The sequence below is a fragment of the Stegostoma tigrinum genome, chromosome 34 (assembly GCF_030684315.1).
Source record: "Stegostoma tigrinum isolate sSteTig4 chromosome 34, sSteTig4.hap1, whole genome shotgun sequence".
NCBI lineage: Eukaryota > Metazoa > Chordata > Chondrichthyes > Orectolobiformes > Stegostomatidae > Stegostoma > Stegostoma tigrinum.
Window position 1 is genome coordinate 26,463,163 of NC_081387.1, and position 24,889 is coordinate 26,488,051.

General features: G+C 48.8%; 2 protein-coding genes across 2 annotated transcripts in view; one reads left to right on the forward strand and one right to left on the reverse strand.

Moving 5' to 3' along the window:
- The window catches only part of LOC125467671 (neural proliferation differentiation and control protein 1-like), a 24,929-nt gene extending 10,473 nt beyond the window's left edge, over positions 1 to 14,456 (reverse strand). The window contains exons 1-6 of the mRNA XM_048563821.2: positions 14,355 to 14,456; positions 12,058 to 12,246; positions 9,418 to 9,484; positions 8,060 to 8,123; positions 5,839 to 5,918; positions 175 to 274 (exon numbers count right to left, since the gene is read on the reverse strand). Of these exons, the coding sequence (XP_048419778.1) occupies positions 175 to 274; positions 5,839 to 5,918; positions 8,060 to 8,123; positions 9,418 to 9,484; positions 12,058 to 12,246; positions 14,355 to 14,439 (585 nt within the window). The 5' untranslated portion in view covers positions 14,440 to 14,456. The remainder of the gene's footprint in view (positions 1 to 174; positions 275 to 5,838; positions 5,919 to 8,059; positions 8,124 to 9,417; positions 9,485 to 12,057; positions 12,247 to 14,354) is intronic.
- Positions 1 to 24,889, forward strand: part of tcf19l (transcription factor 19 (SC1), like) — a 106,152-nt gene that overhangs the window by 76,427 nt on the left and 4,836 nt on the right. The gene's annotated exons all lie outside the window — the stretch shown is intronic.

A 24,889-nucleotide genomic window follows, 5' to 3' on the forward strand; every position in this document is an offset into this window, starting at 1 on the left:
GTAAGAGGAATGTAAGGATACACTGAGGGGGTGAGGAGGTGCAGTGACTAAGAACAGAGGTGTCAGCAGGAACTCTTCCCTGTCTGACCTGCTTCGGGGCTGACCGTTCAGAGAAATGGGAAATCTGTCCGGAATAAAATGGAGGGTACGGATTGTTTAGTGGAAAAGCCTTACCTGGGCCAGACCAGGGCACTCGTACACCGTGTACTCTCCGTTTTCGCTCTCCGTCTCCAAGTCTGTAGATATCTGCTTCTCATGGACCTCGGGCCTGCCCCTGGATTTGGGAAAAGAGAATGTTCCCAGTCTGTGAGTGAGCGATTGGCTGGTGGGCTTCGTAGAGGAAATTTTGGCTGAGATGGAGCCAGTCTTGCCTTTATTCAGACAGTGTGAAACTAGAAAGCCAAAGGGATCCATTGGGCACAGTTAGCCAGTGCCCGGGAATTCAACAAAACCCCGTTAGCTCTGGGGCCCCTGAAGGTGGGAGTGGTGCTACACAAATGCAACTTCTCTTCTCCTTTCCACCGTTTTGGCATGAGGGAGAGAGAAAAAAGACAGAAATGAAGGATTTGCATTTATGTAGCACCTCTGATGTTATTCCAAAGGACCGTCCAACCAACATCAACTTTGATTGTGCAGCGCCTTTAAGCACAGAGAAACATGAAAGGGAAACTTCATGGGATTGTTACGGAAGAAAGGAGCCATTTGCGGAAATATTAGTGACAGGTGACCGAAAGCTGGTTGAGGTACTGGGTCAGTTTTGTCTAATAGTTTGAGGTAGGCAGGCAGACATGAGCAGAGAGGGAAGGCCAGAGTTAGAAGGCAGCTGGAGGGAGGACTGTAGAGCAGGGGGCGATGACAGAGATAGGGAGGGTGAGGTGAGAGCAGGAAGAGATTGGAAACTGAGGACAGGACAGTTAAACTCCTGAAGTGGCCTGACCAGGAGCCAGTGCTGGTCACGCAGCAGGATGACTGGGTTTGTAAAGGAGGCGTATGGTGTGTTGGCTTTCATTGGCATGGGAATTGAGTTTAAGAGCCGTGAGGTTATGCTGTAGGTCTATAAAACCCTGGTTAGACCACACTTGAATATTGTGTTCAGTTCTGGTCACCTCAATATAGGAAAGATGTGGAAGCTTTAGAGAGGGTGCAAAGGAGATTTACCAGGATGCTGCCTGGACTGGAGGACAGGTTTTATGAGGAAAGGATGGGGGAGCTAAGGGTTTTCTCATGGGGGTGGAGAAGGATGAGAGGTGTCTTGACAGAGGTGTAAAGATGATGAGAGGCATAGATAGACTTTTTGCCAGGGTGGAAATGGCTATTATGAGGGGGCATAACTTTGAGGTGATTGGAGGAAGGTATAAGGGAGATGTCAGAGGCAGGTTCTTCACACAGAGAGTGGTGGGCATGTGGAATGTGCTGCCGGCAGTGGGAGTGGAGTCAGATACTTTAGACTCTTTTAAGTGACTTTTGGATAGGCACATGGAGGATAGTGAAATGTAGGGTATGCAGGGTAGTTTGATCTTAGTAGGATATTAGGTCAGCACAACATCGTGGGCTGAAGGACGTGTACTGTGCTGTACTGTTCTATGTTCTATGACCAGGGTGTAAGCTGAGACAGCACCAGCAGAGATTCGGACATACGTTGCATGAGCGAGCGGTTCTGAAAGAGTTAATGTTCAAGTAGCCTTAGCCCCACCCAGTGTGGTGATGTCATACAGAACCAGAAGAGGCCATTTGGCCTATCGAGTCTGTACATACACTCCTCCCTTTCTCAGTCCCACTTTCCTGCACTCGGCCTGTACACTTGAATATTACGACACTTCAAGTACCCATCCAAGTACATTTTGAAGGTTGTGAGGTAACCGACCCTAACTCTCCTCCCAGGCAGCGCATTCCACAACCCCCTCTCCTCCCACTCACCACCCTCAGGGTGGGCAAAGATGTTTTCCTTAAATCCTCTCTCAACCTTCTGCCTTCCTCTGTAAAAGTGTTCCAGCTTGGTCAGGCAGTTTTTAGTGGTGACCAGGAATTCTACACTTGCTCTCGGCAGAGAGTAAAATTAAAAGTCGCCGGAGAAACTCAGGCAGGTCTGGCTGCATCTGCACAGAGAAAGCAGAGTTAATGTGTTGGGTCCAGTGACCCTTCCTCCGAACTGTCTGAAGATCTATCAATGGACTCGAAATGTTAACTCCACAGATGCTGCCAGGCCTGCTGAGTGTCTCCAGTGACTTTTATTTTCGTTACTGACTTCCAGCGTCTGCAGTTCTTTGAGGAGATTTTTTTGATTTGATTTATTATTGTCTCATTAATCAGGGTACAGTGAAAAGTTTTGTTTTGGGCACAGTACAGTAGGGTAATGGAACAGAGCGAGGAATTTAAAGTTAAAGCTGCAGAGAAGGTGCACAAACAGCGAGATCAACATTAGATCTGAAATTTGAGAGGCCCATTCAGAATGTAATAACATCGGGGAAGGAGCTGTCCTTGAACCTGCTGGTACGTGGGTTTAAGCTTCTGTATCTACTGCCTGATGGAAGGGGTTGGAAGGGGTTATAACCCGGGGTGGGATGCTGGCTGCCTTCCCGAGGCAGGGGGTGGGAGCCTGGTTTGTGTGACAGACTGTGCTGTGCTCATAATTCCCTGGAGTTTCTTACAGCCCTGGGCAGAGCAGTGCAGTACAAAGCTGCACAGATAGAATGCTTTGTATGGTGCATCTGCAAATATTGGTAAGAATGTTTATGGATGTGACAAGTTAGTGGCACTCTGCACTGTTGGTGAGATTCTGGAGTAATTGTGCCTGATCATTGAAGCAGACCATACTTACCCTGCGATATACCAGCTCGCAAAGCGACACCAGCCCTTCGTCCATCTAGATCCAGCCATGGTGCAACTCTGATCCCTGATAGGCAGGCACAGCACAGCCAAAGGAAGAAAGTGTGCAGTGGTAATGTCCCTATCTCCGAGCCAGGAGGCTTAGGTTCAAGATCCCCCCAACTCTAGAGGTGTGTTGTGACATGTCTGGACAGAAAATACTTAGCCAAAGGAGGATTGCCAAGCAACAAACTTTACCCAAACCCCTGCTCCAGGGGTAGCGGGTCCCCCTCGAGTGACAGCACTGGGAATCAGGCAATGTCTGACTGTGGCACAGTGGCTCAGTGGTTAACTCTGCTGCCTCGCAGGACCCGGGACCCGGGTTCAATCCTATCCTCAGGTGACTGCCTGTGTGGAGTTTGTATGTTCTCCCCGTGTCTGCGTGGGTTTCCTCTGGGTGATCTGGTTTACTCCCACAGTCCAAAGATGTACAGGGGAGTTGGATTGGCCATGGGAAGTTGCCCGTAGTGCCTAGGGGTGTGTAGATTAGGTGGGTTATAGGAGATGGGCCTGGGTGGGATGTTCTGAGAGTCGGTGTGCACTTGTTAGGCCAAAGGGCCTGCTTCCACACTGTAGAGGATTCTATGACACCACCCCCTGCACCTTTCCCCCCCAACCCCCCGACACAGTCAGGCCTAGCCAAAGGTGTGTGTGACGCATGAAGGTGTGCGATCTTACTTTACCATCAATGGCCGAACCTTGAAGTGCTTGAATGCAGCTCAGCAAGATCCCACAAACAGTGATAGTGACAAAGGCCAAACTTTTGTGACGACTATCGATATTGTCGTCTTTTAAGCGAAAAGGCGGCATAAAAAGAATTACTTATCGCGTGTAAAACATGCTCGCTTATTGATTTTTAAACCATTGGAGGTGGAGCTGCGGAAGATGACAGCTGAATTGGACACTGCGGGTGGGAGGTCAGGCCATTCAGCCTCCAAGCATCTCTCCAATCAGAGTTGCCCGGAAAGCTGATTTCAGCCAATGAGCTGATCTGCTGCCATGACTGGGCAGGGTCAGCTGGGTCAGGTGTTGTCCCTGCTACCTTACAGCAATGGAGAGACCGTCAGCAATCTCACTCCCATCTGGGCTCTGGCCATTGCCAGTGGAACATCTGCAGCAACAAGTTTAAAGCTCTAGATTGATCGGGATCAGATCAAATATCCACAGCCACGTCAATGGGATGTTGTCACTTAATGTTGGCATTGTATTCCTGTAAATCACAGTGTGAAGTGGAAAGACTTTAACTGAAGCCTAGTTCGGCCATGCCTGGAGTACTGTGTCCCTAGTTCTGGCCTCCTCATTACAGGAAGTGTTGGAAAAGGTGCAGACGAGATTTACCAGGATGTTGCCTGGAATGGAGGGAAGGTTTTATGAGGAAAGGTTGAGAGAGCTAGGGCTTTTCTCTTTAGAACGATGAAGGATGAGAGGTGACTTGATAGAGGTGTACAAAATGATCAGAGGTATAGATAGAGGGGACAGCCAGAGACTTTTTCCTAGGGTGGAGGTAGCTATTAGGAGGGGCATAGTTTTAAAGTGAGTGGAGGTAGATATAGGGGAGACATCAGAGGCAGGTTCTTTACTCAGAGAGTGGTTGGGGCGTGGAATGCATTGCCGGATAGGGTAGTGGAGTCAGCCTCATTAGGGGCATTTAAACGGCTATTAGATAGACATATGGATGATAGTATAAGGTAGGGGTGGAGGTTCGATAGACCTTAGGTTTAGGGTAAAAGTTCGATACAACATCCTGGGCCGAAGGGCCTGTACTGTGCTCTACTGCTCTGTGTTCTATTCTCTATGAAGACATCAACAGGAATTCGTTTCCACAGGGATCAAATGAAAACATCATACCTGTCCCCTCCAACTGGAAATACAATTCCATCAGGACTTTAGATGGCTGCATTCCTATGTTGGTAAATGAAATGATGGTTGAAATAAACGTAAAACATAAAACAAGAGTGTAGCATTCTACTTATTTCCCCCTCCTGGTGGGGGTGTGAGCCTGGGGGAGATTGAAGCCGCCTGGGTGGGGATGTGAGTCTGGGGGAGAGCGAAGCTGCCTGGGCGTGTAAGCCTTAACTAGCCCACTGCATTGAGATGGACAAAGAGCTAAGAACGGTGTTTGTCTGAGTGAAAGAGCATTCTCCTACGGCAGCGCCAATTCTATGGGGCAGGAGCATTTTTTTCAATTTACTATTCAACGTCATTTTTTTGTTAATTATTTCACAGATGTGGGTGTTACATTATTGCCTGTCCTTAATGTAGAACATTGAACAGTGCCGGACAGTACAGGCCCTTCGGCCCACAAAGCAGTGCCAATGTATTGTCCCACTAAGATCAAACTACCCTGCATACCCTACATTATACTATCCTCCATGTGCCTTTGCAAGAGTCGCTGAAAAGTCTCTCAAGTCTCTCGCTGCCTTCAAGATGGATGTGGAGAGCCAACTCTTTGAACTGCTGCAGTCCATGTGCTGTGGGGTGACCCACAATGTCCCTTAGGGAGGGAATTCCAGGGATTCTGACCCAGCGACACCGAAGGAACGGGGATATACTTCCAAGTCAGGATGGGGAGGGGCTCGGAGGGGAACTTACAGGGGGTGGTGTTCCCATGTATCTGCTGCCCCTTGTCCTTCTGGATGGAAGTGGGTCGTGGGTCACCATCCTGATTTGGAAATGAATCGCCGTTCCTTCGCAGTCACTGGATTAATATTCCAAAACTTGCTCCCAAAGTGCAAATGTGGGTCTGCCTACAGCACATAGGCTGCAGCTGTTCAAGAGGGCAGCTCAAGCCCACCCCCACCTTCCCAAGGGGGGCAACTAGGGATGGGGCAATAAATGCTGTGCCCAGCCCACAATACCCATTAAAAGAAAAGCTCTTGTTCTGCAGTCCATGTGGGAAGGAATAGTGTTGGAAACAGAAAAGGATGACCTCTGCTAAGGTACTAAATGAATGAAAAGAGTGGGCGTACTCACTCCTCCATGGCCTGCAGAGCTTTCTTCTGGTGCAGGTACTGGTGTTTCTGGAGCTTCGCAACCATCTTCCAATCTACAGCCTGAGGGAGACGGGAGAGAGATCTGAGCTCCAGCTAGAGGCCTCTTCCTCACCTGCCTTACAAACGCGCACTTACAAACCAGATCGCCTTTCCCTGTTTGTTTTACTGACCCAACACGTGACCATTTGCTCGTACCTACGAACGGGTACGTTTTCCTGCCCTGGGTTGTGTTTTGATTTGCTCACACTGTGATGTATGAACGTATTCGCAAATGCGGCCTGATTGTAATGTGGGGATGGCCTGGTTTCACTGGTGTGAGCACATTCATCGTGAGGTAATGGGGCTTCCTCCATGTCACTCAGTAACAGCCACGTGGCCAGATGGAGCTGGTGGGGTGGGTACTCACTTCTATCACCGGAAATTCACATCATTCCTGGAAATTCAAACCCATCCTGGCAATTTGACACCTTCTTGGAGACTCACTCCCATCCCAGGGACTCTCACCCCCATCCAGGAAATTCACTCCCAACCCAGGGACTCTCACCACCATCCCAGAAATTCACTCTCAACCCAGGGGCTCTCACCCCCATCCCAGAAATTCACTCTCAACCCAGGGGCTCTCACCCCCATCCCAGAAATTCACTCTCAACCCAGGGACTCTCACCCCCATCCTGGAAATTCACTCCCAACCCAGGGACTCTCACCCCCATCCCAGAAATTCACTCTCAACCCAGGGGCTCTCACTCCCATCCCACAAATTCACTCCCAACCCAGGGGCTCTCACCCCCATCCTGGAAATTCACTCTCAATGCAGGGACTCTCACACCCATCCCAGAAATTCACTCTCAACCCAGAGGCTCTCACCCCCATCCCAGAGGGCAGTGAAGAATTAGCCTCATTGCAGTGGGTCAGGAGTCACGTGTAGGCCAGACCAGGTAAGGACAGGAGAGGTCCCTCCCTAAAGGGGTATCAGTGAACCAGATTTTTTTTTGACTAAAATCGCTGATTGTTGTAACCATGACTGAGACTAGTTTCATATTCGCCATTATTAGTTAAATTTACATTCCACCAGCTACACAGGGGGGATTCAAACCTACATCTCTACAGGGGCAACATGAATCTCTGGTCTATTAGTAGCTTCAGCATTAAGCCCAGTGTCAATCCTTAGCTATGAGATACTTTTACATTTTAGGAGGGCTACCGAAATAGTCCATGTTCAAATGCAGCAAGATCTGGACAATATCCAGGTTTGGGCTGACAAATGGCAAGTAACATTCACACAAATGCCAGGCTATGACCATCTCTAATAAGGGACAATCTAACCACTGTCCCTTGACATTCAATGGCGTTACCATCACTGAATCCCCCACTGTCAACATCCTGGGGGCTACCATTGATCACAAACTCAACTGCCCCCCCCCAACATAAACACAGCGGCTACAAGAGTGGGTCAGAGGCTGGGAATCCTGCGGTGAGTAACTCCACTCCTGACTCCCCCAAACCCTGTCCCACCATCTCCAAGGCACAAGGCAGGAGTGTGAGGGAATACTCACCACTTGCCCCTGGTTGGGGTACAGCCCCAACAACACTCAGGAAGCTCGACACCATCCAGGACAAAGCAGCCCCCGCTCAATTGGCACCACATCCACAAACATCCCACTCCCTCCCCCCATCGACACTCAGTCGCAGCAGTGTGTACCATCTACAAGATGCTCTGCAGAGATTCACCAAAGACCCTCAGGCAGCACCTTCCAAACCCACAACCCACTTCCATCCAGAAGGACAAGGGACAGCAGATACATGGGAACACCAGCCCCCTGCAAGCTCCCCTCCGAGCCCCTCCCCATCCTGACTTGGAAATATATCCCCGTTCCTTCAGTGTTGTGATTTTGGTCAATTACTGGGCAGGACACTGGGAAAAGTGTCACCTGGTCTTTTCTTCCAAAAATGGGATGCCATGTACTCTCGGGACAGGTTTGATGACCCTTGGGACTGCAACAATGTGGCACTCCCTCAGGAATGCCAGCCTAGCTTTTGTGCTCCCATTGTTGAAGTTGGATTTGACTCTATGACTTGCTTCCCATTCCACCAAATTCTTGACTAGAGCTGCTCTTACATTTTCGGGAAGGTCCTACCTCTCCCGCCGCAACATTCCCTCCCAGGCTTTCCTTGTCGGACAGGGTCCAGGCCCTGTTGCCTACCTGGATCTGAGGCTTCTTGTTCCCATCATAGGCTGCCTTCTCAGCCTGTCTCACCTCCTGCAGCCTGAAGTGAAACAGAGGCCTCTGTCAGAAACTACGGAGGATAACCTAACCCACCCCTGCAACAAACCCCACCTCCCCACCCACTGGGAATCTCCCATCAGATAGCAGCCGCTGGAAAAACTCAATGGCAGAGTGGCCAACCCTCCGGGACATATCCTGGAGACTGGTGGTTGAATTCATTCCGGAGGTAATGAGAAAGAGACACTGGGGAAATTTCCCAAAAAATCAACAGGATAGGCACCAGGAGGGGGGTGTTTTTCATTCTCATCCAGCACTTTGACTCATTACAACATCGACTTGTACTTGTCGAGTGCCTTTAATGTAAAGAAGCAGCTCCAAGGACCTTCACAAGTGCATTCCAGATCGAATGAGCCGTGAATTCAGGTGACTATGAATTTATTCAAAGACTTTGTTTTTGTGGAGAGTTTAAGGGGAAAGTAATGAGCGAGAGAGAGAGAAAGAGTGAGAGAGGGAGGGTGGGGGCAAAGAGGTTTAGGGAATTCGACAGTTTAAGGGCCCAGGCAGCTGAGTGGAGCCGGTAAACCTGGGGATTCTGAAGTGGCTAGAATTAGAGGAGAGTGGATTTGGAGAATTGCAGGGGCTGGAGGAGTTTCTCCAGGAAAGGAGAGAGTCACGCCACATCTGGATTTGTAAACAAGGACGAGTAGTTTGAAAATCGAGTTGTTTGAGGTATCCGTTGTGTGAGTGGTGGGGAGCGGGCAGAGCGGGAGCTGCTAAATGGTCCGACATTCAGGGACCAAACCATCGTGTGACGGAGGATCTCATTCGGCCAGGGACAGGGAGAACAAGACAAAAGTCATTGAAGCTTTCTCTCTCTCGCATTCGGCTGCCCAATTCTGAGCCCTTGTGGTGCATTGGATAATGCTTGCACCCCTGGGTCAGAAGTTTGAAGTTCAAATCCTACTCCAGGATCCATTGGCCAGGGAATAGACAAGTTAACCAATTCTAGAAACTGCCTGCCCCCATCCGCACAGAAAATGTGCATGTGAAGAAATGTTTAAAAATACATAGGGGTTTTGTTCTGAGGAAGGGCCGCTCTGCTTTTTCCTTCCTCTATCAATGCTGTCTGAGTTTCTCCAGCAATTTGTGTCATCAGGCTAAATTTGAGCCTCATGAGAGGGTATTAGGGCTGGTGATCAAATGCTTGATTTTTAATGGCGCATGTTTAAGGAAAGCTGGGAGGGATTTCCAGAGGGTCTCACAGTGAAGGGATAAAAACCCAAGTCACGCGGTGAGGCCAGGATTTCAGGAGCGTAAGTCGTGGCGGAACTCACCTGTACCAGCACAAACCTGCGACTCCCAGCCCGAAGAGGCCACTCACGGAACAGATGATAACCAGGCCTGCAGAGAGAGAGAGAGAGAGAGAGAGAGAGAGAGAGAGAGAGAAATGTTAGTGGATTAACTGTCTCTCCTTCCTGCTCTGACATACAGCTGGGATCCCTGAAAGAAATGGACGTGCTCCCAATCGGATCATTAACAGCGGAGAGTGAACACTGCACAGAGACTTCCTCAACAAAACTGGCAAGCTATGGGACTTTTCCAAACCTGGCTTCTTCATCACGACTTCCTGAAATAGCAGTGGGGATCACATCATTGTCTCTCCCTCAGCATCACTTTCCGAATTCAGACCAATTTGGAGAATTGCTGCTAAAACAGCCACGCAGTCAGAACCTTTCCACTTGCAGTCATCAGGACACCATCACAAGAATGCCACTTTTTAAAGGAAGACCCAATTTAGGGCTGCAGCAGGAAAAAGCACAATGCCGATTGGTTAACTCAGATGCATTGCCATGGAGAATGGAACTGCTGTTACCCCATGTTTTTGTTTAATTCAGAAAGGTACAATGCCTGGTCATATCATTACCTTCAGTTCTGGCCGTTACATCACAAGAATGATGTGGAGGTTTTGGAGAGGGTGCAGAAGGGGTTTACCAGGATGCTGCCTGGTCTGGAGGGTATCAGCTATAAAGAGAGGGTAGAAAAACTCAGGTTGTTTTCTCTGGAGTGAGGGAGGCTGAGGAGTGACTTGACAGAAATGACTATTATGAGGGGGCATGATTTTAAGGTGATTGGAGGAAGGTATTGGGGAGATGTCAGAGTTAGGTTCTTTACACAGAGAGTGGTGGGTGTGTGGAATGCGCTGCGGCAGTGGTAGTGGGGTCAGATACTTTAGAGGCTTTTATCTTTTATCTTGGATAGGCACATGCAGGACAGTAAAATGTGGGGTATGCAGGGTAGATTGATCTTAGATAACATTGTGGGCTGAAGGGCCTGTACTGTGCTGTGATCAGAGATAATGTGAACTGCAGATGCTGGAGAATCCGAGATAACAAAGTGTGGAGCTGGATGAACCCAGCAGGCCAAGCAGCATCTCAGGAGAACAAAAAGCTGACGTTTCGGGCCTAGACCCTGAAGGGATTAGTTTCATTTGGCATCATGTTTGGGACAACATTGTGGGCTGAATAGCCCAATCCTGTGCTGTATTGTTATGTTTCAAGTCCTTTTTACCTGCAGAGTACAGATCCCTGTGAGTATAAGTTGGTTCTGACCGGTGCAGTGAGCCACATTATGAGCCCACCTGATAATCTTCTGTTGTTGTTCTGTCTGGGACTTGGCATCGGTCCTAATGGGTGCAAGATGGAAAGTTTCAATCACGTGTTGTGTCAACATACAGATATTTGAATCAGGAAGAGAAGTAACCCATGAAAAGAGACAAAAAAACCACAGCCATTGGCGATCTGAGACGAACAAAAACAGAAATTGCAGGAGAAACTCCGCAGCAGGCCGGGCAGCATTTGAGGAGAGAAAACCAAGTTAACGTTTCGGGACCTAGGGGTGCAGATACATAATTCTTCAATGTTTGTGCGACATATAGACAGGGGGGTTAAAAAGGCATGTGGCTCGCTTGCCTTCACTGCTCAGTCCTTTGAGTGTAGGAGTCAGGACGTCGTGTTGAGGCTGTACAGGACATTGGTGAGGCCTCTGCTGGAGCACTGTGTCCAGTCTCGGTCCCCCTGTTAGAGGAAGCATGTTATCAGGCTGGAGAGGGTTCAGAAGAGATTTGCCAGGATGTTGCCAGGTATGGAATTTTTGAGATATAAAGAAAGGCCTGGATAGACTGGGACATTTTCCACCGGAGCGTGGGAAGTTGAGAGGTGACCTTATGAAGGTTTACAACATAATGAGGGGTATAGATAGGTTTAGTAGTAGGTGTCTTTTCCCTAGGGTGGGGGATTGCGAGACAACAGGGCACATTTTTATGGTGAGAGGAGAGAGATTTAAAACGGCACGAGGGGCAAAACTTTTTCGCAGAGGGTGGTTTGCATGTGGTATGAACTTCCCGAGGAAGTGGTGGATGTGGATACAGTTATAAAGTGTAAAAGATATTTGGAAAAGTACATGAATGGGGAAGGTTTGTAGGGATATGGGCCAGGAGCAGGCAGGTGGGACTAGCTTAGTTTGGGATGATGGTCCATATGGGCTGGTTGGACCCAAGGGTCTGTTTCCGTGCTGTGTGACTGTATGAACCGACATGTCCAGTGACCCTTCAGTAGGGTTGCTGCCGGACCTGCTTGGTTTTCTCTGGCAGTTTCTATTGCTGTTAGTTTCAGAGCGGGCCATTCCATCCCACAAGCCTGACTCGCCATTCGAAAAGGCCAAGGGCTGGTGCGCAACATTCCCACTTAACCCCCCAACAACCTCTCAGCCTCTCGCTCATCGAGAACCTACTTACATCGACCTTAGAGATATTCCGACCCCGCTTCTATCACGAAGGGAGAACGCCAAAGACTCGTGCACCCTCTGTGAGAGAAAAAAATATTCAATCTCCGTCTTAAATAGGCTACCTCTTCCTTTCAGGCAGTGACCCCTTGCTCTTGGTTTTGGGCAATACCAGAAAAATGCTTGATACCTACTCAGTGAGACCACGTCATTCAGTAAGGATGAAGTCCTGTGGCGGGTGCTGGCATTCCTGCTGTGGATCTGTGCAGTCGTTCTCACTGTGCTCTGTGATTTCTCAGTGGTCTGGGAAGATTCTGGGTTGATCGTTCTGGCGTGGCTGTCTCTGGCGGGCGCAAGGGTGTGACCCCGTTCGCTGAGAGCTTCTGTACAAAGAGCGACAAGAAAATGCCACCGAGATAACACAGTGTGGAGCTGGAGGAGCACAGCGGGTCAGGCAACATCAAAGGGGCAGGAAAGCTGATGTTTCGGGTCGGGACCCTTCTTCTGAAAATGCCACACCTCATGACATTTACTGCGATCATTCCAGGGATGATGAGGACTAGGCTTAACGCAGAGAGCGGTCAAAGTGTATACTCCCAGCCTGGCCGGATTACCTGCTGTAGGTTATCAAGGGTCAAACATTGGTCAGGCATATGAAGGGATTTCCACTGCTCCATTGGGAAATATGACCAAAGGAGAGGGTGAGCAGGGCTGAAGCCCATTGTCTGACAGGGCAGCACTCCCTCAGCGTTACATTATGGTGCCAGTCTGGATGGTGGCTCAGTGGTTAGCACTGCTGCCTCACTGTTCTATAGACCTGGGTTCGATTCCACCCTCAGGCGACTGTCTGTGTGGAGTTAGAACATTCAACCCAACAACACATGTCTGTGTGGGTTTCCTCCCACAGCCCAAAGGTGTGCAGGTTCGGTGCGTTGGCTGTGCTGGGTTACACCGCAGTCCCTAGGGATTTGCAGGTTCAGTGCGTTGGCTGTGCTGGGTTACACCGCAGTCCCTAGGGATTTGCAGGTTTGGTGCGTTGGCTGTGCTGGATTACACCACGGTGCCCAGGGATTTGCAGGTTTGGTGAATTGGCTGTGCTGGGTTACACCGCGGTGCCCAGGGATTTGCAGGCTCGGTGGGTTGGCTGTGCTGGGTTACACTGCGGTGCCCGGGGTTTTGCAGGTTCGGTGGGTTGGCTGTGCTGGGTTATACCGCGGTGCCCAGGTATTTGCAGGTTCGGTGGATTGGCTGTGCTGGATTACACCGCGGCCCCTAGGGATTTGCAGGTTCGGTGGATTGGCTGTGCTGGATTACACTGCAGTCCCTAGGGATTTGCGGGTTCGGTGGATTGGCTGTGCTGGATTACTCTGCAGTGCCCAGGGATTTGCAGGTTCGGTGGATTGGCTGTGCTGGATTATACCATGATGCCCAGGGATTTGTGGGTTCGGTGGATTGGCTGTGCTGGATTACACCGCAGTGCCCAGGGATTTGTAGGTTTGGTGGATTGGCTGTGCTGGATTACACCGCAGTGCCCATGGATTTGTAGGTTTGGTGGATTGGCTGTGCTGGATTACACCGCGGTGCCTAGGGATTTGTGGGTTCGGTGGATTGGCTGTGCTGGATTACACCATGATGCCCAGGTATTTGTAGGTTCGGTGGATTGGCTGTGCTGGATTACACCGTGATGCCCAGGGATTTGTGGGTTCGGTGGATTGGCTGTGCTGGATTACACCGTGATGCCCAGGGATTTGTGGGTTCGGTGGATTGGCTGTGCTGGATTACACCATGATGCCCAAGGATTTGCAGGTTTGGTGGATTGGCTGTGCTGGATTACACCGTGATGCCTAGGGATTTGCAGGTTTGGTGGATTGGCTGTGCTGGATTACACCGCAGTGCCCAAGGATTTGTGGGTTCGGTGGATTGGCTATGCTGGATTACACCGTGATGCCCAGGGATTTGTAGGTTCGGTGGATTGGCTGTGCTGGATTACACTGTGATGCCCAGGGATTTGCAGGTTTGGTGGATTGGCTGTGCTGGATTACACCGTGATGCCCAGGGATTTGCGGGTTCGGTGGATTGGCCCTGTGAAATATATGGTTTTCGGGATGAGTTCGGAGAGTGAGTCTGGATATGATGAACTTGCAGCTTTGATCGCCCAAATGGCCTGCTCCCCCACTCTAAGGATTCTATAATTCTGTAATAGATTCTGTTCGCAAGGTCCTGGAGTGACATTTGTACTTACAGCTTTTAAACTTGAACACAAATGAGCTCAAGCCACTGCTGCCATTCACAAGTGCATTTATATAGCCCAACGCCCATAGAACTCAGCCCAGGCTTTCGCACTGTTTTCTCGGCTCTTCCACTCAGAAATCTTGGCAGACCAGGGGGAAGCACCCCCCCACCCCCAGCGCAGTTCACCGTGTGACAGCAGGAGGCATCACATTTTTTCACCTTCAAGCAGAGATGTGGTGCTTGACCACACTGTACTCACCAGCCCGATGCGCCGCGGCTGAGCTGAACACAAGAGAGAGCAGGGACAGGCGGAGGAGAAGCCCCATTCTGGGAGCTCTCCCCATGACTCTCGGTGCCGGGGAGTTTTGCAGCCTTCTGCGCCCCTGCGTTATCTCTGTGCCACGCTGCCTGCAATGTGACTGGGTGACCTTGTTCTGAGTAAACAGAGCTGATGGAAAACACAGTGTCTGACAGGTTCCTGATCGTGCTGTCTCAGAATGGGAGGCAGTTTGCAACAGCCAAGTCTCAGCTTCATTGAAACTACAAAGGCTTTCTATTAAGTACTGAAGAATTGTAACTGAGGCAGTGGGTCAGGCGCTGCCAGTTTGGACGAGATGCTCACGAGCTCTGGCACTTTGGAAAGTGGGGGTTGCCCATTGTGTGGTAACGAGTCAGTCCTGAGTCTCTATTTAATCCAGGAGGAGCCTCAGAAAGTCTGTCTGAGGGGCAAGGAGCCTGCAGTTATCGGTGTTGTATTTGCTCAGTGCTATAAGCTGCCTTCACTGCCCTTGCCTGTTTACTGATGGAAATCACTCTCACTCAAGGACTGCCTATCCTTCAGGTACTCCTCCTCCCAGCAGGACAGACCTCTCTCAGGGAGCTGTGTTCCTGAAATTCCCTGGCCTTGAGTCCCACTCTGTTCCATCTGAGCCTGTAATGCTCCATTTCTTTCTGCTCTCTCCCAGCCCTGAACAATGGGTTATGAGCCACAGCGCAGTGGCAAAGGGGTTTTGTCTATAAATCATGAGGTTTTTGGTTGATCCCATCACTGCAGCAAACCTTGAGCATTTGATCTCCCGACTGACATCATGAGGGAAAAGCGAACATAAAGATCTCAGCTGTCACCACGCTGCTGTTTGTGGGATCTTGATGAGTGCAGGTCGCCTCCTCACTCAGTTCTCCTCCCAATTATTTCAGATTTGTGTCTCTCGTTTCTTTTCCAATTTTAATGACACGTCCAGGGGGTCGTGGACCATCTTTCATGGTTCTGGCAAGTTGTTGCCAAGCTGCCTTCTTGACCCATGACCCATGCCTTCTTGACCCAACAGTCTGTGACCCACAGAGCCCTCCTTCCCTTGGCCAATTCAGAGGGCTATTGACCAGATTATTGTGGGCCTGGAGTCACATATAGGCCAGGTTGAGTTAGAACAACAGATTTCTATGAAAATTGATTATAGCTTTGCCAACAAGATTAACACACACCACACTTAGTAGGGGGAAGTAATGGCTTGGTGGTGTCATCACTGGATCATTAATTCAAGGATTCAGGTAATTCTCTCGAGGCCTGGGTTCAAATCCCGCCATGGCAGATGGTGGAAATTGAATTCAATTTAAAAAATCTGGAATTAAGAGTCTAAAAATGACCATGAATCCATTGGCAATTGTTGGGGAAAAACACAGGGTCTGGCCTACATGTGACTCCAAACCCACAGCAATGTGCTTGACTCTTAACTGCCTTCTGGGATGGGGAATAAATGCTAACTTAGCCAGCAATGCTCTCACCCCTTGAACAAATTTTTAAGAAGTTATAAATTTAATTCAAATCCCCTTTTAACTGCTGTAGTGAGATTTGAAATCAGGTATCCCACATTAGCTCCAGGTCTATGCCTCTGTGCCTGTGTGTGTGTGTGTGTGTGTGTGTGTGTGTGTGTGTGTGTGTGTGTGTGTATATCTCTGTGTCTGTGTGTTAGAAGCTCCTGGCATAGGCCAGTTGTGCCGAATGGTCTGTAACTACATTGTTATTACGATGATGGAGTGCCTCCTCACCGTGTCTCTGATTCCCCGTGAGTGTACACTTCCCATCATTGCCCTCCTGGTGGTGGGGAAGGCAGTGGCTGCAGTCACTTGCCCCAGGCGGGCACAGACTGCGATGACGTAGGGCACAGTCTAGCCGTCTGGGGCACTGGGGCTCTGTAGATAAGACAGAAGGAAAATGGAGAAATGAGGATTCAGGAAGCCAAGAAGTGAATCAGCGAGGAGCCTGACGCATCTTCACAACATTCCAAAACACTTCACAGCTAATACATACACAAACAGTGAAGGAACTGTACACAGCAAGATCCCAGAAACAGCAATGGCCCAGATTGTCTGATCTGAAGAGGATTCATGATTTATCTGGAAGAATGCTTGTTGGACTGGTAGCCTGTGGCAAGCGGTGGGCCTCAGGGGTCGTTGCTGGGCCCATTGCTGTTTGCTCTCTGTATCAGTGATTTTGATGAGAATATACAAAGCATGATTTGTAAGTTTGTGGATGACACTAAAATAGGCGGTATCGTGGGCAGTGAGGAAGGTTATCAGAAATTGCAGCAGGATCTTGATCAGCTGGGGAGGTGGGCTCAGAAATGGTAAATGGAGTTTAATATAGATAAGCAAGAAGTGTTGCATTTTGGAAAGTTAAATCAAGGAAGGAATTTCATGGTGAATGGTAAGGTCCTTAGGAGTGTAGTGGAATAAAAGGACCTTGGAGTTCAAGAGCACGGTCCTCTGAAAGTCGAGTCCCATGTAGACAGGGCAGTGAAGAAGGCACACTGGCCTTCATCAGTCAGGGCATTGAGTATAGAAGTTGGGATGTTATGATGTAGTTGTACAGGACATTGGTGAGGCCGCACTTGGAGTATTGTGTTCAGTTTTGGTCATCTTGCTGTAGGAAGGATGTGACTAAATTGGAAAGAGTGCAGAGGAAATTTACAAGGACGGTGCCAGGACTCAAGGGACTGAGTTACAGGGAGGGGTTGGACAAACGAGGACATTTTTCTTTAGAGTGGAGGAGCCTGAGGGGCGATCTTGTAGAAGTGTATAAGATTATGAGAGGCATGGATAGGGTGAATGCACTCAGTCTCTTTCCCAGAGGTGGGGAACTGAGGACTAGATGCATTAGTTTAAGGTAAGAGGAGAAAGAATACATTGGGCTCTGAGGGGCAGCTTTTATACACAGAGGGTAGAATGAGCTCCAGCGGAAGTGGGTGAGGTGGGTACATTAACAACATTAAAAGGCATTTGGACAAATACATGGATAGGAAAGGTTTAGAAGGATATGGACCAAGTGCAGGGAAATGGGGTTAGGTTGAATGGACATTTTGGTCAGCATGGACCAGTTTGGGCTGAAGAGCCTGTCTCCGTGCTGTGGGACACTATGGGCTCCATTACTCTTGTCCAGTTTGGAGCAAATGTTGCCCACTTTACCTGCCGAGGGGGTTTGTGGCTGAAACCCAAAGGGCAGAAGCTTTTCAGTTGCAGCAGCTCAGGCCAGGCCCAAAATCCACTGAGGCAACAGCAGATGGAATCAATGATAAAACTGTATCTGGCTCTTCCAGCGTGAGCAGCCTCGTTCCCAGGTTGTGGTGGGCGTCTGGGGCTTACCATTTATCGGGAGAGAGTCAAGCGTGCTGGAATCGGCCTGGGGAGTGTCTGTAGGGGGCAGGGCAGGGTCAGTGGGGGCTTGTGGGACTGGGATCGGGGCAGGACGTGGTTTGAAAGGGGTAAGTTGACGATGAGGGATTGTGGGGGTGTGTTGGGGTGAGAATATCAGGCACCATGGTGGGGGCATGGGAGGTCTCATTCATAGAGGGTCATGGTGAGGGTGGGATCAGTGGTAAGTTGGTGCGTTTTTGTGGTGGTGGTTCTCGTTAGTTAAAATGGTTACTAAGCAGTTAAAGAGGGATTAATCTTGTTATGTCTCTCTGTCTCTCGCGGGCTAACAATTGGAACCATCCAGCATATTGAACTCGAATGATTGAGGATTTCAGGTGATGGGTTTACTTTCCCAAACTGTGGAGTTGGAGGCACGCAGCAGGTCAGGCAGTATCAGGTGAAGGTTGTAAACCCGAAACGGCAGCGTTCCTGCTCCCCTGATGCTGCTTGGCCTGCTGTGGTCATCCAGCTGTACACTGTGTCATCCCAGATTCTCCAGCATCTGCAGTTCCTACTATCGCTGAGTCACACCCAGTAATTGACTACTTTCAGATTCACATCTCAGCCTCGGCTTTTCTCTCACTACCGATTCTGCTGGAGCTTTTCCAGCACTTTGTGTTTTCATATTTCCAGCCACCACTGAATATTGTGTTTATTTACACCTGGGTGTTAGCAACATGTGTCTTTGATGTTGTCACAGAAAAGTTCTGATGCAGAGGAGGCCATTCGGCTCACAAGCCTACACTGGTACTATCCCCTAAGCCAATCTCCTCCCTGTGACCCATATCCATGTCCACCATTTCTATCCAAATAATCATCTACTGCCCCTCTTAAACAATAAAGATTCAGTCACCCCACTCCTCAGCTGGTTTGACCACACACCCAAGCGAACCCGCTTTCGCGGGCAGCTTTCACTGTCTGCCCATTTTCTCCTCCCTGAAGCTTCCCAACAGTGCCTGAGATTGGCCGGCTGCTCAGAAATGCCAGGGACAGGCCAAACCTGGCAGCGCTGCTTGGCCACCCTTACTGAGGTTGGGGTCATCAGCTGCCCTCTCGATGTCTTGTAGGGGTGGGCCTGTACTACAGGGGGTGGGGGGGTGTTTCACACTACCCTAGAGGGAGGGAGAGAGGGAATGAGGCAAGAAAGGAGACTCAATGACACTGACCTCCTGCCCTTCAACAATTGAGGTCCTTGATTGTCACACACACACGCGAGCACGCGCGTGCAAACACACACACACACACACACACACACACACACACACACACACACACACACACACACACACACACACACACACACACACACACACACGGTACTCAGTTAATACAGAGTGAAATGAGGAGCTTCCATGGCAGAGATTGGGAGAATTTTATTTCTCTCACAGAATGCTCTTCTTCCAAAGGCAGTGATGACGAGTGCCCTTGGCAGAGTCATAGAGGTTTATAGCGTGGAACCAGGCCCTTTTGCCCAATTTGTCCATGCTGCCCTCTCCATGGACCTGTATAAATGTTTCTTAAAAACAAAATTAGACTGACTTCCACCACTATCTCCGGCAGCCCATTCCAGACCCTCACCACCCTCTGTGTGAACAAGTTACTCCTCTGGACCCTTTTACATCTCTCCCTCTCACCTTGAACCTATACCCTCTAGCTTTTCGACTCCCCTGCTCTGGAGTAAAGCTGTCGGTCATCCATGCCTCTCATGGCTTTATAGAGCTCTACAATGTGACCCCTCAGGCTCCAGGGAAAATGTCCCAGTCTATCCAATCTCTCCTTTTAACTCACACCTTCTAGTCTCAGTAACATTCCTGTAAATCTTTTCTGAGCTCTTTCTAGTTTAATAATATCCTTTCTATAGTAGGGCGACCAAAACTGCGCACAGCACTCCAAATGTGGCCTCACCAAAGTTGTGCACAGCTGTAACGCGTTGTCCCACCTCTTTTACATAACGCTCTGACCCGATGAAAGCACCGTGCCGAAAGCTTTCTTCACCGCCCTGTCTACTTGACGTAGATAGATTCTTGGTAAGCAATGGAAACAGGGATAGGTTGGAAGTTGGAGAAAGCAGATTGCCCATGGTCTTATTGAATGGTGGAAACAGCTGGAGGGGCCGAGTGGCCTCCTCCTGCTCCCACTGCTTCTGTTCATAACGTTTTAGTCTGCTTCTTGTGTCACCACTTCGCACTCATCACCGTCAGACTGAGTCAAGGTTTTACTGGCTTCAAACGAGTTTAAAAAGTTTTGACCCACTCCCATGCCTAATCAGTAGCCACATCCGTTTAAATCCCACCCACATTGGATTGGCCTTATGGCCTGAGATCCAATCATGATCCAGTCGTACAGTCAATGGGCTGAATGGCCTCTTCCTATTCTTAATGTATCCTTTGAAATTGATAAAAGGGGTAAAAAAAAGGATTGCAGTTACATAGCGCTTTTCCATTAGGCCACTGGATGTCTCAAAGCACTTTGCAGCCAAACATGGACGTTTTTGATTTGTAATCGCTGTCGTGTTACGGGATAAATGGCAGCTAGGCTGCACACAGCAACCCCCCAGAGCCAGCAATGTGATAATGACCGCAGAATTTGTTTCTGCGAGCACAGCCGAGAGGTAAATATTCACACAGGGGTAACTCCCCTGATGCTCTTCAATGGCTATATATTCCTTTGGAGGATGGTTTAACGTAAAGAGCCAGATTTCGCAGAGGCGTTGTTAGAAAAGCGAGATTTCAAAGGAACCTTAATAAACTCAAAATGGAATAATGTCTGGGAGGGAGAATGCACTCCAGGTCCTGTAGCAACCGACAATTATGGGATGTCTCTAAGGTACCGAGGAAGACGCCTCACCCCCTCTCCAGGGACAGCTAGAAACTTGGGTATGGAAGAGGGTTAGGTATCAGGTCGCCCTCCACCACCCACTGCATGAACCTTGACCAGGCCCAAAAGTAGACTTATAAGGAGCTCCTCTACCCTGCCTGCCAATGCCCCCATCATGGGTGGCATGAGATTATTTGTAAGGGAGCTTATTTAACATCTCACCCAAAAGGTAGCTCTTCCAGCAGCGGGCAGGGAATGAGGGATGGGGATTTGGCAGCATGGCCTACACTGGGTTGCAATTACTTTTCCACTCTGTCAGCATTGACCCATCACTTTTACACCCTGACTGTGCGCAGGGATTTCTGATGAGAGTTACCGTGCTATTCTGCCTAAATAATCACAATAACACTGCCCTTGACAACAGAACGTATCCTGCACTGTAACGCAGAGTCTTACATCACAGAAACAGACCTTTCTGCCCAACTCGTCCGTGCTGGTCATGTCCCCAGACTAAACTAATCCTGCTTGTCTGTGCTTGGCCCAGTTCGCTAAGAAGGAAAAACTGAAGCTGCTGGGAAAATTGCAGCAGGTCTGGCAGCATCTGTGGAGAGAAATCAGAGTTAAAGTTTCGGGTTGATTCCTCAGAACTCAACGGAAATCCTGTTGGAGAGAAGAGCAGAATTTCTTCAAGCTGTGAGTTAAATACTGAATAAAAACCAAATGAGCTGCGGATGCTGCAGATCAGAAAGCAAAACAGAAATTGCTCGGAAAGCTCAACAGGACTGGCAGCATTTGTGACGAGAAGCCAGAGGTAATGTTTCAGGTCAAGTGACCCCTACTCAGAACCCTACCTCGAAGCCTTTCCTACTCACCTACCTGTCCAAATGTCTTTTCAATGCTGTAACTGTACCTGCATCTACCACATCCTCTGGCGGCTCATCCCATACATGCACCACCCTCTGTGTGAAAAAGTTGCCCCTCAGGTCCTTTTTAAATCTTTCTCTTCTCACCTTAAAACTGTTTTGAACACCCCTACCCTGGCAACAGGCCTTTGCTGTGCACCTTATCAATGCCCTTCATGGTTTTATAAACCTCCGTAAGGTCACCCTTCAACCTCCTTAAAAATAGTCCCAGCCTTTCCAGCTTCTCTTTATAATGCAAACACTTCGGTCCTGGTAACAGCCTCGCAAATCTTTCCTAAACCCACTCCAATTTAATAATATCCTTCCTATTGCCAGGTGACCAGAACTGTACACAGTAACCCAAAAGTGGCCTCACCAACATCTGAACCACCAAAGCATGAACTCCCGGTTCCTAAACTCAGTGGCCTGAGCAATGAAGCCAAGTGTGCCAATCGCCTTCTTTACCGCTCTGTCTACCTGTGACACAACTTTCAAAGGACTATGTACCTGAACACCTAGGTCTCTCTGTTCTACAGGAGAATCCCAAGACACTTCCTAGCAGTGAGTATCAGACAGAAGATTTTGTGTGGATTCCAATGGGTAGGTAATAGGACTTGAAGCCTAAAGCTTTATTTGATGAGAGACAGAGGCAAAAAGATTTTTGGAAGAAATTTAAGAGTTTAGCTGAAGGCATGGCCTTCAGGAATAAGGACATGGAGACAGGAGGAGAAGATTCAGCTAATTTGGTCAACTTTGCCATTCAATGGCACTTTCCTGCACTGTCTCCATATCCTTCAACATCATCAGTCTCCAGCACCCTGTAAGGTCTCTGTGTCAATCATGATTGAGTTTCCCCAGCCCCCTTGGATAGAGAATTCCAAAGATCCTTTGGCCTGTGAGCAAAGAAACCTCCCACCTCAGTCAAAAAAATGACCTATCCATTGTGCTGAGATGGTGTCCTTTGGTTCCAGAATCACTAGCCAATGGGAGAACATCTGATCTGCAGCCACACATGCTGTGCCTTGGAAGTTTCACTGGAGTCATCCCTCATTCATCGAACTCTGAGGAAATCCAGAGCCAGATTCCTTTCTTCATTCACAGGATGAGGGTGTTGCTGGCCAGAGCAGCATTTATTGCCCATCCCTATTTGCCCAGAGGGCAGTTGAGAGTCAACCACATTGCTGTGGGTCTGGAGTCACAAGTAGGCCAGACCAGGTAAGGATTGCTGTTTCCTTCCCTAAAGAACAGTAGTGAACCAAAACAGCTCCACACTTTGTTATCTCGGTTTCTCCTGACAATTGGCAGTGGATTCATGGTCATCATTAGATCCTTAAATACTGGTATTGTTATTGAGTTCAAATTCCACCATCTGCTGTGGGGGTGGTGGGGGGTGGATTTGAACCCAGGACATTATCTCGGTCTCTAGATTAACAGTCTAGCGATAACCCCACTGGACCATTGTCTCCCCATCATTTCTCTTCATTCGAGGCCAGAATTGCAGGGGTACAGATCTCTCAGATGCAGTGGGAGGGGCGAGAGAGCAAAAAGTCATATGAAGCAAAACCTCTGTAGATATAAACCACTGGAGAAGCACAAGGAGATTCTGTAATTAATAGCAGACCATGACAAGCCTATTTCCCAAGGAGCCAATAAACCGCTGCAATCCACCATTCACCAATTAGAAATGGAGATCATAAAGTATCAAGATTTATGTTGCCTAGCAACTGGTTACCTTGTGAACGTTTGGATACACTGACGCTGGCACAGCTTTCATTCACTGAATTTGGTAAGAAAGCTCGATATCGAAAGGACATTGTCAAACGGAGAGCTCTTGAGCGCCAATTGAATCAATTATCCTCAAGGTAAATGGCACAGGACTGGGAAGAAGGATGGCGAGCTATAGAAAGGCATCAACATTCAGCCACTGAGCTGGCCAAACCCTCCTGGGGGGGTGTTCAGTTCGTTCTGGCCAAACAGTGCCTGAGGGATCACAACATGCAGTTTTGGGCAGGGGCAGCTGGACTGGATCTGAGTTTGGCCAACGTCAACGGCAACTCACACTCATGCAGCCCAGTTAAATGCCCCACAGCCCTTGGCAGGGGCAATCATCACACATAACATGCCACCGAACCATGTGTAGAGATATTATGAAATGTTTGGTCAGACAAGTAGATTTGAAGCAGCTTCCTAACAGACAAGTGACGTTCCGGTGCAAATTCTTAATTATTTCCCAAAAACCTTGAGGTGAATGGGACAGAGAGATAAATCTGTGCATTTCAAAAGGTGGTTTATATAATCTCATTGTCATTCTGAAACAAACTGAACTGAGGAAAAAGCTTTGCACACTAAGCTCAGGGGTTAAAGAAAGGCTTGCATATTTATAGAGATAGCAGGAACTTCAGATGCTGGAGAATCTGAGATAACAAGCTGTGGAGCTGGCTGAACACAGCAGGCCAAGCTGCATCAGAGGAGCAGGAAAGCTGACGTTTCAGGTCAGGACACTTTTCTTTTTCTGGTGCTGCTTGGCCTGCTGTGTTCATCCAGCTCCACACTGTGAGACCTCGCTTTAGCACTATTGAGCTACTTAGATGTCAATTTGAGGGTTTTTCCCTGCCCTTGCTGATGTTTTGCTGGAGAAGCTGCTTCCCTCTGTCTCCCTATTTATTACAGAACCCCATTCCCCTCCCCCATTTCTGATGAAGGGTCTAGGCCTGAAACATCAGCTTTCCCACTCCTCTCATGCTGCTTGGCCTGCTGTGTTCATCCATTTCCACACCTTGTTGTCTTGCATATTTATAGTGCCTTTTGTAAACTCATGACCAGTTAAATACTCCTCTGAAACCCAGTCACTTGTTGTAATGTGGGAAAGATGCCAATCAATTTGCACACAGCAAGCTCCCACAAATATACAGTGGAAGGGCAGGTAAACCATTTCCTCTTTGCTGTCGGGTGAACTCTGCTTCTCTTCTTTAAAACAGCAACTTGAGGAAAAACATTTGCATGTGGTGGTTATGAGCTGCTCTCCCTGTGGAGGGAAGGATATTGTTAAACTGGAGAGGGCTCAGAAGGGATTTACTATGGTGTTGCCAGGAGTAGAGGGTTTGAGTTATAGGGAGAGGCTAAATAGACTGGGGCTTTTTTCCCTGGAGCATAGGAGCATGAGAGGAGACTTTGTAAAGGTTTATAAAACAATGAGGGACACAGAGGAGGTGAATGGAAAGTGTCTTTCCCGTAGGCTGTGGGATTTCAAGGCGAGGGGGCATACTTTTAAGGTGAGAGGAGAAGGGTTTATAAAAGGGCTTTTTTTTAACATAGAGAGCGGTTCACGTGTGGAATGAACTTCCAGACAAAGTGGTGGATGTGGGGACAGCTAAAACGCTTAATA